Source organism: Barbatula barbatula, assembly GCF_947034865.1.
Source record: "Barbatula barbatula genome assembly, chromosome: 2".
In the NCBI taxonomy this organism is placed as follows: domain Eukaryota; kingdom Metazoa; phylum Chordata; class Actinopteri; order Cypriniformes; family Nemacheilidae; genus Barbatula; species Barbatula barbatula.
Window position 1 is genome coordinate 15491134 of NC_136767.1, and position 15435 is coordinate 15506568.

Genomic DNA, 15435 nt, shown 5'->3' on the forward strand with positions numbered 1-15435 from the left:
CAAACCTGGATATACGTGAAGGCGCACAAATCCTTCTATAGGGTGTATAGATACTGTATGGTGGGGTTTTATCATGACACCACCTGTCTCCATCGTGACTAGCTCACTCAGGTAGTTTGTCCCTGTTGTAGCACCGTAGCACCTCAACACTCCAGGAAGACATGAATGAGAAGTATGGGAGGAGAGGAAAAAATGAAAACCCTTGGAAACTAGAGTGCTGTGTGTGTTCTTGCAGAGGGGGACGTCACAGCCCGACCACAGCGAGCAGAAGTAGAAATAGGATCATACCAAGACGGCGAAGTTGACTCAAACAACACAAGACATTACACCCAATTTCGGACAAAGTTGATGTCTAAAAGTCTTGGCGCGACTCCTTAAAGAAGAATCGCATCGTAATATTTGTACATCGCTGGAATACAAGACCCGCAGTCTGAAAACAGCGGTCTGTTTATGGTTTCCCGTTCTTCCCTCTCTCTCTCTCCGACAAATCGGCGGAGGTTTTGCGCACAACCGGGAGGCGCCGCTGACTGACGGCAGGAGGGAAGGAAAGTTTGCCAGGCGGGCGGAACATCATTCGACGTCAACGCGTCTTGTTTTTGACGTCGGGATCGCGCATTTTCCATCTGATACGCGTTTTAGAGACTTCTGAAAACCGGGCATTTGTTAAGACGAGCGGTGACATCGAAATCCAGTTAGAAATCCTGTTTAAGGCGTGTGCGTGGGTTGCGCCGAACATGAAGGTTGTGGCAGATTGACGCGGATATCACGAGCGCTGCCGTTTGGGAGAACTTCTACCTTTCCATCCAAATATTTCAGATTCCACTGCTCGCAAATATTTCAATCGAGTGCTTTTCACTGTGGTACGTTCGGTTTAGTTTACGCAGTGCTGCCAGAATGAGTGTAGAGAGGGAGCGCAGTGTGATCGGATCCAAGCGGCACTTCAAGCTCATGTAAATGTTGCTATGCAATCTTTAGGATTATAGGCTCAAGCATTTATCATCTATACGTGCTCTCGAACATCGCCTGCTAGCGTTCGCATGAAGATCAGGAGCCCTTGGCCCTGAAGAACCTCTTGTTCTCCGGCAAAACGTATTTTTATGGGCAGAAATCCTGCAGCTGTTTTCGCACTCGGTTAAACCGGCGGCGGCGGGGACGAGCCAAATGTTTCACCGGGAAGCTTACACGTCTTTATGAACCGTCCGTTGAAGTAAACATTGTGGAAAACAAATCGCAATAAAAGTACGGAGTGCGTCTATTTTTATCGTCGCTACCTTCAGGAACTGCTCTGAAAATGTCCGAAAACGCACCTACGAGGAGTCTGGATGACATCGACCTGGCCGCCCTGCGGGTGAGTGACTGTGTGTGTGTGTGTTTGCGTGTGTACTTGTATGTTCACCTGCCTGCACCTGTCGGAGGCCTTTCCTACCGAAAGAAATCCGTCAAAATGCGATAAATGACAGTGTTGTGTGTTTTGAAGACGTGTCAAATGTAAAGTTTTAACCATTAAGAGCTGTATTGACGATGTAAAAGGTTTAGAAAGGTCTGACCCTGTTACTGTGGTTCGTTTTCCTGTGAACAGGTGAGTCCTTGGGCCTGTGTTACGTCAAGATAATAATGGAGTGTTTTTGTTTGTATATTATGTATGAGTCTCTCTCTCTCTCTCTCTCTCTCTCTCTCTCTCTCTATCTCTATCTCTCTCTCTCTATCTCTCTCTATCTCTCTCTCTATATCTCTCTCTCTATATCTCTCTCTCTATATATCTCTCTCTATCTATCTCTCTCTATCTCTCTCTCTATATCTCTCTCTCTTTCTATCTCTCTCTCTCTCTCTTTCTATCTATCTATCTCTATATCTCTCTATCTCTCTCTATCTCTATATCTCTCTATCTCTATATCTCTCTATCTCTATCTCTCTCTATCTCTCTCTATCTCTATCTCTCTCTATCTCTCTCTCTATCTCTCTAACACATACGCACGCAGCTGTGGTTTGGGAGGGCCTACCTTGCAAATAAATGTTGACACCAAAAGTCTCTCACTAGCTCTATTGTTATATGGGGAATACCCTGCTAAACAATATTGTATCTTTAGACAATCATACACATATATAGTTTATAGTTTACTTTGTAAATAGTTTAGCATTATTTTATGAGTCAGTGGACGGTTTCTTATAATGTACATATTTATTTAGTGACGATTAAAATTTCCCTACTAGCCAGATAAGACGTGCTATGTTGGAAGATAACATGTGAGCAGTAGGCCAATCTATTCATAGTTTAGTGGTATGTTAGCAGGTGGCTAATCCAGTGTCTTAAGGATAATTACACACTATTGACGTGACTTCCTGCATATAAAAAAACTAACTAGCTGTCATTTTCACTATTGTTTGTGACAACAATGTGTGTCCCCTACCTAAACTATTGTCTTTTTTGACACTTCAACAATGAGATGCGCTGGTCTTCGTCACACGAATCGCTGATGTTGACAAACAACTGCGATTAAGGCAGGAATGTCCATCTCTCCGTAACTCTTGTTCTCCTGTCTGTTGGTACAGCGAGTTACTGGGTGGCACGGCTCTCCAGTCTCGGCGTAATATTCCCCTTAGAGAGAGAGAAAGAGTGTGAACATGATGATTCACTTGAGCTCATTGTTTGATGGCTGTCCTATATAACACCCAGATGCTGCATATACGGAAACACAAATGAATGTGTGTGTACATGGTCAGGGCAGGGGAACACTTTTAGACTAACAAAAGAGGGTAGCCTTACATTTGACCCTAGAGCTAGAGTCGTGCTCACAACCAAGGTGGTTTGTTATTTCATTGTGGTGAACATTAGACCTGTGACCCTTTCATTATTTGTTTTATTACACGGCTCCTTGGAATGCTTGATTCTGATAGGCCAGTTGCGACATTTGCAGGTCCTTATTGCCAGAGAACAACCGCTCAAATCTAAAAACACACAGTTACCCGGATGCCGCAAATCATTTTGACAGGAACAGTTTAATATTACACAAAAATAAATATAAATGTATCTTTTAATAACATATAGGACATTATACAAATGATCCAAATTGCCTGTTCGTGACACGTTGAGCATTGTTTCTTACCTTAAAACTGGAAGGAACGGCTTTTCCTTGTGGAAGGTCTACTTTCTGTAAATATTTGCGAATACAATTATTCTAAATCAGATTTCATGTCCAGTTTTTTTCTCATGTGATATGTAACCATGCAATAAGCGGGATAATATACAAGCAGCTGGCTGTTATTGCGAGATAAGCCCCTCCACTTATCGTTGGGTCCTGATCACACTCTTCGGAGCTTATTTTTGCAATATCAACCGGCCGCCTGTACATAATCCCTTACATATCACTTAGTTTGCTTGTTTTGAGCTAAATGTGATACTTATTCAAAGAAACATTTGAAGATATGATTACAAAACAGGTAAACTCTCACACAATATATATTCTGTTACATAATTCAATGAAAAGCTTAGCAGCCTGCTTATGTGAATGAGCCAATAGGTTTAAACACATTGTAACAGTAACCACGACATTAAGCAAAAATGATTTAAGTATTTAACTGAGCAATTGTGTATATACTGCTGATAAGAGATGATTCGAACATTCTGTGGTGCTTTACCAATGTAACAGAAGCTTGTCTTTGGCTGATCAAAATTCCAGCTATCAAGTTAAAGCCAGATGTTTGTTGTGATAAGAAGCTGCCGAGAAGCTTCTTTTCAGTGCGTATTGATAGACTCATTCGTGAGGTTACACAGTTATGGTGAAACTTAGTGCTGGGCGGTATGACCATCAACTAATATAACAGTATTTTCCGGATTTATACTGGTTTGTGGTTCATGTGGGATTTTTCAGTGATGGTACAGTGAATATTCAGGCGGGTTTCATGCTGCATGCTATGTTTTGTTCTGTCACACCAGCACTGACGTACTAACATTTCAAGCTTCAACCCATATTTTGAATTGTTAAGCTTGTTGATGTTTCCTGACATCTCCATCTCTTATCTCTCTTTTCCTCTTTCTTTGTTTCATGTAAAAAAAACTCCAGGGGGGAATGTTGAACAAACTTTCTTTCCTCCGTCTTCCCTTTTCACAGAGTCCTCTTTTTATCTAGAGACAGACATGTCATCTGTTTATCATCTTAGTCATTTGTTAGTTATTACTTTCCCTGCTTGCCTGTCATCTCTCTCCTTTCCAAAGACAAATAGTCTCTGATGTATAGACTAAATTATGTAGACCACTGCTGTCTTCATTGATGATGTCATGATCTTCTGATGATCTTTATTAACTCCGTTTGAGGTCATCATAATTTTGACATTGCTCTCGTTGTTTTCTGATGTGAAACTCCTTTTAAATCTGTTTGTATGTGCTCTAATTTTCTTTCGGCTTCTTACTGATGTTTCACAGGAGAGCATGTTGCTATATAGCTCAGCACTTCAGATCTCGTAGAGAGAGAGAGCGAGGAAAAGATAAAACAAGATGAAGAGGGTGAGAGAGAAAAGATTGCCGTTATTGGAGGCAGATGAGAGAGATGATCATGATGTATATGTGTGAGCTGGAAAGAACGTTAGCCCTGTCCACCCACAGAGCTGTACTGAGGCCATATTGAATCACAGTTTGTGTGTTTGCTGCACTGGCTGTTCTTAACCCTCTACTCATTTTAGTTTTTGGCTGCATTTTCCAGCTGAGGACGAGCGTCATAAACCATTATCGATGTTATATAAAGGGTTTATTAATTCCTTTTTTTAACATTACACTTTTTCATGTTCACAATAGATAAGTAGTTGTGAGCCAGCAGAGTGTCGCTCATGTGAGAGAAAGAATCCATTGTCTCATGTTCCCTTTTGCAATTATTGTTGATTTCAATCTCTATAGTTGATGTTTTTTTACAGAGAGTGGAACATTTAGAAACACTTTCAACCTGGGATCAAGATCTTAAAACAAGATAAATGTACTATTGGAGTAAGACTTCAAAGAATATACTCAATTTGGTACTGCACAGTGGTGCAAATTTAGTTTAACATTATGTACTTATTGTAAACCTTGGCCTAAGAAATTCTGTTGGACTTGTGCTTTTTTCTTGTTTTAAGATATATATTCTCTGGAGTTAGACTTGTGCAAAAATACATTTGTCTAGTAATTAAATGTCGGCAGAAATGTATTGAGTTTTCTCTACAAGTGATAGTGCTTGAAGTAATTTATGTTTTTGCTTCTCTTGAGTAATCCAGTTCTTACAACTCTCTTACTATTGCATTTTAAAATGGATTTGTAATAATAAAGTTGATTTCTCTCTGCCAGGACCCAGCAGGAATCTTCGAGCTGGTGGAGGTGGTGGGCAATGGCACATACGGACAGGTGTATAAGGTAAGATGGCTGGAGAATTAAATATATGGTTGAGGGTAAATCTCTTTGTTTCTTTGCAATAATAGATAACGTTGTATGCTAAACTCCCATTCGTATTTTTAGAAGAGTAAGGTATTTAGAAACATGTGCAAAAAATATATATTGATCAGTTTGGTAGTCGCACCCAAGTTTTTTTTAATTGCGCAAGAGGCGCATCCAGTTACTCCATTTGTCTCCCCCTCCTCCCATGTTTGGAGAGGTGCAAGTCAGGCTACAGCGTAGGGTACGGGTCTCTGCGTAGGCCCCCGCATAGGTCCGATGCAGAAAAATCCACCTGCACATCTATTGCAAAGCTCTCCAACAATACTGCATAGCGAACAAAATGTTAGACATAACGTTAAAAACGTTTTAAATCTCTGTTTATAATGTAAATCGAACAACAAAGGATGGATCCAAAACACAGATAAATTAATTGTGTTTTCCTAATACGAGTTGTTCACAACAGATAAAGGGAAAAAGTAGCATAGTTTGGTTGTTAGAGATGTGCCTTAAAGAGGTCATATGGTACGAATACAAGTTTTTCTGAGTCTTTGGTGTGCTATAAGTTGCCCATGCATGTATTAAACCCGATTTTTACTTGTGTGTCGGAGGTTACGTGCCGGTTTTCATTTGCACTTCTGCGTTGTTGTCCGCGGAGACAGGCAATCACCGCTAGGTGCCAGTGCCCATGCGCGTGCTGCTTGTGTAACCAAGACAAGAGCCGAAGAAGAATCCGTTTTGAGAAGCATTAGCAGTGATAGCGGCAAGTAAACTGTCACTTTTGTCGCAGCTTGAGATGTTAAATACAGAAGAACAAATTATTTATTTCGATAATTTTCCGGAAATGCATTGATGATGCTATCACTGAGTTTGAGGAAGGGGATCAAACAGGCCAATCACAGCGCTTAAGGCCCACGTAGGGTCTGCGTTGAGTTGACACATTGTAAATTGCAAAATTTGGAGTTTAGGAACAGAAGATGCATTCTATCTAAAAGCGAATGCTCACCCACCCTGCCTGAAATACTTTGTGTAACCACACCCCCACAAATCATCGTCAGTTGGTGGTATAATTTGACTCAGACCGCCCAAATGTATACGCGAGTGAGGTCAGTACAATTGCTTTGGAATCTGATGTTCCAAATATGGTAAGAGGCGTTACATTTCCTTCACACGCTTGCAGTATTCGACCAATCACTGCGCACTGGTTAACTGGCCAATCATAGCACACCTCGCTTTCCATAGCGATGAGCTTTGTAAAAATCTGGGCATTTCAGAGAGGCGGGGCAAAGTGGAGATACAAAGATATCTATCGTTATGTTGAAAATACAGCGTTTTTGAACCTAAAATCATGAATACACATTGCATTACATCTAAAACAAACGATAATATTAGTTTTAGCCGTGTCATATGACCCCTTTAAATATGGTTAAGTGTTGAAAGAGTTTATGTATCAACAATAAAAAACAAGCAAATCATAAACAATGATTTGTATTATTTGTGATTGATTTAAGAATATAATAATACTGTAATGTATTTATTAATGTAATAAGTAACACGTTTGTATGTAACTCTGGCGCTACCACCAACTGTATAACTTTGTAGCACCAGTGCCACCTCACTCAAATGTTAGTCTAGAGCCCTGATGTCATTACTGTACAGTACTTGAAGGCTTTAGTGCAGTGCTTGTAACAAGACAGACCTCTGCAATTACTGCAGTGTATAACACGAGATCTCTGAAGAGTTTGTAAGGTGTAATTTATACTTGAGGCTCTTTTGTTGTTCGGAAAATATGTAATTTATAGCCTGTAGTGAGGATGGTGTATGAGTGTGTAGTTTATTGATGGTATAGTGTGTAATGAGTATATGTGCAGTTTATATTTAGAAGTGAAAAGTTTGGGTGTATTCCAGTTTAGTTCTAAGCTTGTGTCACGTACATAATACAGATAGGCTGAATTTTTTAGGTCATTGAACAATGTAGAAAACATGCAAGTGTAATAGTCTATGCCAGTGATTCTCAACAATACTCACAAAAACTTAAAATGTTTACCCAATAAAATATTAAAGAATTTAACATTAACTGGAAAAATATTCATTCGTTTTCAAAATTGCCAAATAATAAAACTAAAATCTTAATTTTTTGTTTTTAAAATGTATTTCCGTGCTATTTTGGACTAATTTAAAGTTATTAGTCATTCTGAGGCTCCCTTGGAAGTCAGCTGAGGTCCCCCGGTTGAGAACCACTCAACCTGAAGTTAATGCTAAAAGTCAATATACTCTAAAGTTAAATCTGCCCGTCTTTGTGTAAAAATAAAATCATTTAATTGCCTTTTTAATTCATTTTTCACATTTTAAGTGGAAGTTGTCATTTTGACCCCTTTTCTACAAAATAGTTAATAATTTGGCAAATACTTAATTGTGACATTTAATATTTATGCTTTCTTTGTCTTTAAAGTGATAGTTCACCCAAAAATTTACCAAGCCTGTCTTTATTCTGCTAAACTCAAAGGAAGATATTTGGAGAAATGTCAGTAACCAAACAGATCTCATCCCCCATTTACTGCCAAAGTGGGGAAAACAAATACTATGGGAGTCAATGGGGGGCGAGATCTGCTCGGTTACTGACATTCTTCCAAATATCTTCCTTTGTGTTTAGCAGAACAAATAAATGTATACAGATTTGGAACAAATGATGACCGGATTTTTGGGTGAACTTTCCCTTGAACTATTACATTCTTCACAAAAGGAATCTCAACTTTTCACCAGGGAAGTTTACAGAGTTGTGGCACATATGTTCCAAAAGTGTGACACCATATAATAAGACAAAGAACCTATTACTCTAGTGTTTCATTTCGATTGGTCAGTCACGTCATTCCAAGGTATGTTTTGTGAGGAATCATCTACAGCCAGCTAGTAATCACAGAATAATCCCCAAACAGGATGATCAGGACTGAACGTTTTATTACATTCACGGCTCATGAGTAAATTACTAGACATTATTGGACCTCATGAGTAAATTCTTGGACATCAAATATATATTTGAAATATTTTAGCAACTCATTTGTTGGAAATGCAGACCTTTTGTGAGAAAAACACTGTTCTTATTGGGTTTAAGGCACAAGAACTAGGCAATCAGAATATTAAGTTGGAATATAAGTATTTCAGAGCGCCATGTAAAAATCTGTGATTAATAACTGGCTGTCTACATGCTATCCTTTGCTTGATGTAATGCACCTTTGTGTACAACGCAAAATGAAGATAGTCCTTATGTGCACTGGACATATTTGTCAAATGACCCTACCTCATTTTTATGTGGGTGAAGTTTACTAACAAATAAAAGTTTTGTGTAGGGGTGTAACGATACGCTCCGCTCAAAATTCAATACGCGACTGGGTTTAAAATTGCGATTTTTTTTTTAAACATTTTTAAATTTTCAACATTCAAGGTTTAATTCAACCATCTTTATGTAACTAATGAAGAATAATTGCCATAGCTTTACGTTGCATATCTTAAAAGCTCTACGATACATATCTTGATATTTTCGTATTGTGGTATACAATACTTGGATATATTGTTCCAGCCCTAGTTCTAGGGAATCTGCTAAAAGAATTGTCTCTGTCTCAGGGTCGTCATGTTAAGACAGGTCAGCTGGCTGCCATAAAGGTCATGGATGTGACTGAAGAAGAGGAGGAGGAAATTAAAGCAGAGATTAACATGCTGAAGAAATACAGTCACCATAGAAACATCGCTACCTACTATGGAGCCTTCGTGAAGAAGAGTCCGCCCGGACACGACGACCAGCTTTGGGTCCGTGCCTCAGAGATATCTCTTGCACTCACAACATTATGAGTTATTACAGCTATTGTCTGCGATTATAACAATAATTTTGAATGAAACTTCGAAAAGTTTTTATAGAAATGTCCTGTATTAGCATGCTGTTTCAGAAATGGGCTTTTCTCTTCATGTGGGTGTGTTTGTGTACAGTTGGTGATGGAGTTTTGCGGCGCTGGCTCAGTGACAGACTTGGTAAAGAACACAAAGGGTAACTCGTTGAAAGAAGATTGGATCGCCTATATCTGCAGAGAGATACTTAGAGTAAGATATACACGCACATTACACACTTGTCCTTTATAAGTAATTATATGTAATTTACACGGCTGAAAAACATTGTTTCTCTTCTCCTCAGGGGCTGTCTCACCTTCATGCACATAAAGTCATCCACAGAGACATCAAAGGACAGAATGTTCTGCTTACAGAGAACGCAGAGGTTAAACTTGGTGAGTGGGCTAGTCTGTTTTTCATACTCTTTAAAGTTGTTTTTTGGTTCAGGTCTGTTTTGTCCTCTGATGCTGTGATATTGGTTGAACATGTTTGTGTGTGTGTGTGTGTGTGTGTGTGCGTGTGCGTATGTTGTCTGGCCTATTTGCCTTGCGTGATTAGAGAACATCATATTTTAACAACTGGAGCAAAGCACCAAAGCTCATTAACGTAGCCCCGACACCATGACAAAAATATTCATACACCACAAGGCAGTGTGTGTGGTGGAAAAGTGTGTCTGAAAGAAGAATTTGCATGGCTGTTTAAATACTGTACATTACAGCTACGTTGCGTACATTACGTATTCTTATGTTGCTAACCACAGTCTCTCTCTCTCTGTCCGTGTAGTGGATTTTGGGGTGAGTGCACAGCTGGATCGTACAGTAGGCAGAAGAAACACATTTATCGGCACGCCTTACTGGATGGCACCAGAGGTCATTGCTTGTGATGAGAATCCAGACTCCACCTATGATTACAGGGTAAAATGACCATTCTTTCCGTTAATGCACTCTAAAAACAGTTCAACAGTTGAATCACATTTTGTGTTCAGTTAAGGACAATGTTCAGTGTTAATGTGACTCTTAACACAACATAATACAAACAATGTGTTAAAATGAACACATCCATTGTGTGTACTGTATATAATGCCTATGTGCGGGTCTGGAGATACAGTCGTATTGGTTCGTGAGGTTAAAGGGATTGTTCATCCTAAAACGAAATTCTGTCATTATTTATTCACCCTCATGTCAATCAAAACCTGTATGTGTCTCTTTCTTCTGTGCAACACGAAAGAAGATATTTTCATGAATACTTTGTGCCCAATCAGTGGAAGTCAACGGGGTCCAATGTTGTTTGCTTACCGATGTTCTTGAAAATCTCTTATTTATTGTTCTGGAGGCGGAAATAAGTTTGGAAAAACTTGAGGGTGACTAAATTCAAGATTTTAAATGCTTTATTGTTGTGCTAAAAAATCTTTACATTGCCAGAAACATTAAACATACAAATTTGTACACAAAATTAACTGTCAAACGATGAATTGCCATTAATTGCCTCAGAGTAGAAGTTTGTGTTTATATGTCACATATGTCTGTGTACTGTGCATATACATTTATTATTTATGAACACATACATGTATACATAATAATTAGGAAATATTTACATGTATTTATCAATATTTTCCAATCATTTAAAATATATATACAGTGAGGGAAAAAATTATTTGATCCCCTGCTGATTTTGTAAGTTTGCCTATTTACAAAGAAATGAAGGGTCTATAACTTTTATGGTAGGTTTTTTATCTGATCGAGACAGAATATAAAAAATCAGGGGGGAAAATGTTGTATAAAGGTCAGTGAAATAAATATTTGATCACCGAGCAAAACATAACTTTGTACTTACTGGAGAAACCCTGTTGGCAAGCACAGAGGTCAGGCATTTCTGATAGTTTGCCAGGATGTGTCAGGATCCATTTGAGTCCACTCCTCTGTGAATCTTTAAGGTTTCTTGGCTGTCGCTCAACAAATTGGAGATTTAGTCTCCTCCACAGATTTTCTATAGGACTAGGCTCAAGAGACTGGCTAGGACATTTAATGTCTGTTTAAGCCACTCTTTGGTTGTCTTGGCAATATGTTTTTGGATCATGTCAAAGGCACATCCAGTGATCTAGTTAAGGGGAGGAGGTTCTTGCACAATATTTTACGGTACATAGGTCCGTCTCTCAGCCCCTCAATGCGGTGAAGTCATCCTGTACCAGAGCAGAGAAAAAGCCCTAAAGCATCTAAGGTTCTGGAAAAAGTAGTCTCTAAGGTTCTGGAAAAAGTAGTCTCAACTCAAATATGTTCCTTCCTCCAAAGGAATGAGATTAATGAAGATGTCCAGTCTGGATTTAGAGCACATCACAGTACAGAGACTGCTCTGATTAGAGTTACAAATGATCTGTTTATGGCGTCCGACCGAGGTTGTATCTCCTTATTGGTGCTGCTAGATCTTAGTGCTGCATTCGACACCATTGACCACAGCATGCTCCTACATAGACTTGAAAATGATGTCGGTATTAAGGAAATAGCTTTGAAATGGCTTAGATCTTATTTATGCGACCGTTTCCAATATGTAAAAATAAACAATGAGGTATCACGCAAATCGCAAGTCCAGTACGGTGTACCACAGGGCTCAGTACTAGGGCCTATGCTCTTCGCATTATACATGTTACCCCTAGGAGATATAATAAAGCGACACGGAATAAGCTTTCACTGCTATGCTGATGATACGCAACTTTATATTTCCTCGAAGCCTCACGAAACACAGCAATTCCATCGAATAGTGGAATGCATTGTCGATATAAAAAAGTGGATGAGTAGCAATTTTTTATTACTGAACTCGGACAAAACTGAAGTGTTACTTATCGGACCGAAAACCGCCCTACGTAACAACCAAGAATACTGCTTAACTATTGATGGATGTTCCATAAAACCCTCATCTTCAGCTAAGAATCTTGGCTTTATATTCGATAGTACTCTGTCATTTGAGAACCAGGTCGCCAACACCTGTAAGATTGCTTTTTTCCATCTTAAAAATATATCTAAATTACGTCATATGCTGTCATCATCAGATGCGGAGAAGCTTATACATGCCTTTATGACATCAAGACTAGATTACTGTAATGCACTATTAGGTGGTTGCCCTGCAGGCCTATTACAAAAACTCCAACTGGTCCAAAATGCGGCAGCTCGAGTTCTTACACGTACAAAAAAGTATGAGCATATTAGCCCGGTTCTGTCAACCTTGCACTGGTTACCTATAAAGCATCGCATAAATTTTAAAATCTTGCTTATTACCTATAAAGCCTTGCATGGTTTAGCTCCTCACTACTTGAGAGAACTTCTTACGTATTATAGTCCATCACGTGCACTACGCTCTCAGGCGTCAGGTCAGTTGGTAATACCTAGAATTTCAAAATCAAGTGCAGGCGGCAGATCCTTTTCTTATCTAGCGCCTAAACTTTGGAACAGTCTTCCCTGCAATGTCCGGGAGGCGGACACACTCTGTCAGTTTAAATCTAGACTAAAGACGCATCTTTTTAATCTTGCATACACTAGATTATCATAATTCATGTATTTCAAAGATCTAGGCTGCACTAGTTAGATCAACCGGAACCAGGGACACTTCCAATAACAACTGATGCATTTGTTGCATCAAAGAGTGCAGAACAGTACTCTACTCTCAGCCAGTCTTGTCTCATTGTTCCAAGGTTACAAGAGCGGAGCGGGCAGGGCGCAATCCATTCCTAGACCTGACAAATGCTGGACGAAGGAAGTGACGTCCCTACAAAACTTCAGCCACTATTAGATTATTAATGATAATTTTAAATCTAATTTTTTTATTTTCGCCTTGTTGTGCAAGCACTGTTGAGCTTGTGCAGAGGCTGCAGTTTTTGCCAGAGGGGAACTGGAATCCCCTGGTTAGGCCTGGTTTCCCTCCGAGGTTTTTTTTCTCCTCCAATGGAGTTTTGGGTTCCTCGCCACCGTTTGCATACTGTTTTGCACTGTTTTGCCTGGCCGGGGGGGCTGCTAGAATTTGGTTGTCTTATTTAATTAACACTGCATATAGGAATTTATTGTGTGTCTGATATTTGACCTGTGTTTTGAATTCCATAACCTTTTATGTTTTACTTATAGTCATTTTTTTCTTGTACAGCTGCTTTGTAACAATGAAAATTGTAAAAAGCGCTATATAAATAAAGCTGACTTGACTTGACTTGACTTAATGTTTCCATTACTGTGACCCCAAGAACACCATCCCTACAGAGAAGCATAGTCAGCATTTCTCTCCCTCCAAAAACAGGAGTCAATTTTCCTCCCGTTTGACCACAGCATTTTCTCCAAAGTCTTTTCTGAATCATTCAATGCTCATTGTCATACTTCAGACAAGCCAGGCAGGCCGCCTTGGGCTGTAGGACCTTGCGGGTGCTAAAGGATTTCAATATATTGTGGCTTAGCGTGTTACCAATGGTTAGCTTGCTAACTGTGGTCCCAACTGTCTTGAACTCATTAACAAGCTTCTTCCGTGTACTTCTAGACAGATCTTTAACCTTTCTCATGATCATATTTACCTTGTTGTTGAAATCTTTCAGGGAGCTCCAGACCAAGGACAATTGATAGTTATTTTGTATTTCTTCTATTTGCAAATAATAATAAATAATCACACCAACAGTTGTCTCCTTCTAACCAAGCTTCTGTCTGTAGCCTATTCAAGGTTTGTGCAGGTCTGCAATCTTGTCCCTGACATCCTTTGAAACGTATTTGGTATTGCCATATATCGATACTGGTGCCAATATCTTTATAATCTTAAGTTATTTTTTCTTTGTCCTAGAACATTTGTTTTTGTGGACAAAATGGGTTGGCCTAATTTATGATGTATGGGTGAAGTTTGCATATCAAATCCTGTCAATCATAATTTCAGGGATTGTTAAGCAGCAGCTTTAGTGAAGAAAAATACTTCAATAAATGTGAAGTCGGTTGTTTTGTGAATGTGAAGTCGGTTGTTTTGTGACAGAGTCCGCTTGCATTCAGAAATAGTTAAACAACCACGTGTTACCAAATAGTTACCAAAAAAGTTATTTGTTATTCACTTCAAAGGTATTAATTCACTTTTTTCTGGCCTTGTTTTTCAACACCAGTATATGTTGTATTAATATTTCATGACACCCTGCATCTCTAAAGGAAGAATTGATTGTGTGTTTGTTGTGAATAAACTGAATGAATGTTTTATTATTTCAGAGTGATATCTGGTCTCTGGGGATCACTGCTATAGAAATGGCTGAAGGAGCTCCTCGTAAGTCACATGCACACATACATGTCGTGTACATTCACATACATTAACACACATGTTGTTTGCCCCCTGTAAGCTTTAATAACACATAACATGTTCCTTTAAATTGTGAAATATAGAAAACCTCTTTCCAAAGCAAATAATTATTTATTCCATGTACTTGTAGTGTCAGACTTACAGTTGTAGAGTTGCAATACAGCTCTTACATTTGAGTTTATCATATTGCAATCACAAAATTATGTTTAATTCAGGCATTTCTTTTAATAATTTAAATGTAAGCCTAAACTGCGTTTCCAATGGATGTTTAACAAAATGTTTGCTGGTGTTACAATGCATGTTTTGTATTGTGATATTTTAAACAGCTCGATAAAAAAATCACAGGTATAGGTCATTGTCGTAACATACACCACAACACTTAGTCACATTTTTCTTTCTCTAACACACACACACACTCATTCTCTCACACGGACAGCGTGTAGCGGCAGCTTAGTCACTGTTCTACTCGCGGTCATGAATAGTTGTCACCTCTTGAGTCAGTTCGTCTGTAATTTGCCGTATGAGTTAATCTTGTATAAACTTGTTTTAATTTCTGATCTCTCTCTCTCAGCGCTCTGCGACATGCATCCCATGCGAGCCCTGTTTCTTATACCACGGAACCCTCCACCTAAACTTAAGTCCAAGAAATGGTGAGGACTGTTTTTTTTTTTAGATCAAGCTAAATTTCCATACTTCCTTTCCTCCCTTTTTCCGTCATCTCTCTGTATACACTATACACATACATACATACATATACATATAGGATTAACATATACATACATATACATATACATATACATATACATATATACACATATACACACATATATATATACATACATACATATACATATATATATATA

At 38.8% G+C, this 15435-nt stretch overlaps 1 protein-coding gene across 7 annotated transcripts in view; it reads left to right on the forward strand.

Annotated features, from left to right (window-relative positions):
- Positions 1-75: 75 nt before the first annotated feature.
- Positions 76-15435, forward strand: part of mink1 (misshapen-like kinase 1) — a 43583-nt gene continuing 28223 nt past the window's right edge. For all 7 annotated transcript variants that reach the window (XM_079448771.1, XM_079448772.1, XM_079448774.1 and 4 more), the window contains exons 1-8: positions 76-1348; positions 5312-5377; positions 9017-9199; positions 9377-9487; positions 9579-9669; positions 10058-10188; positions 14485-14539; positions 15144-15222. In XM_079448771.1, the coding sequence (XP_079304897.1) occupies positions 1292-1348; positions 5312-5377; positions 9017-9199; positions 9377-9487; positions 9579-9669; positions 10058-10188; positions 14485-14539; positions 15144-15222 (773 nt within the window). In that variant the 5' untranslated portion in view covers positions 76-1291. The remainder of the gene's footprint in view (positions 1349-5311; positions 5378-9016; positions 9200-9376; positions 9488-9578; positions 9670-10057; positions 10189-14484; positions 14540-15143; positions 15223-15435) is intronic.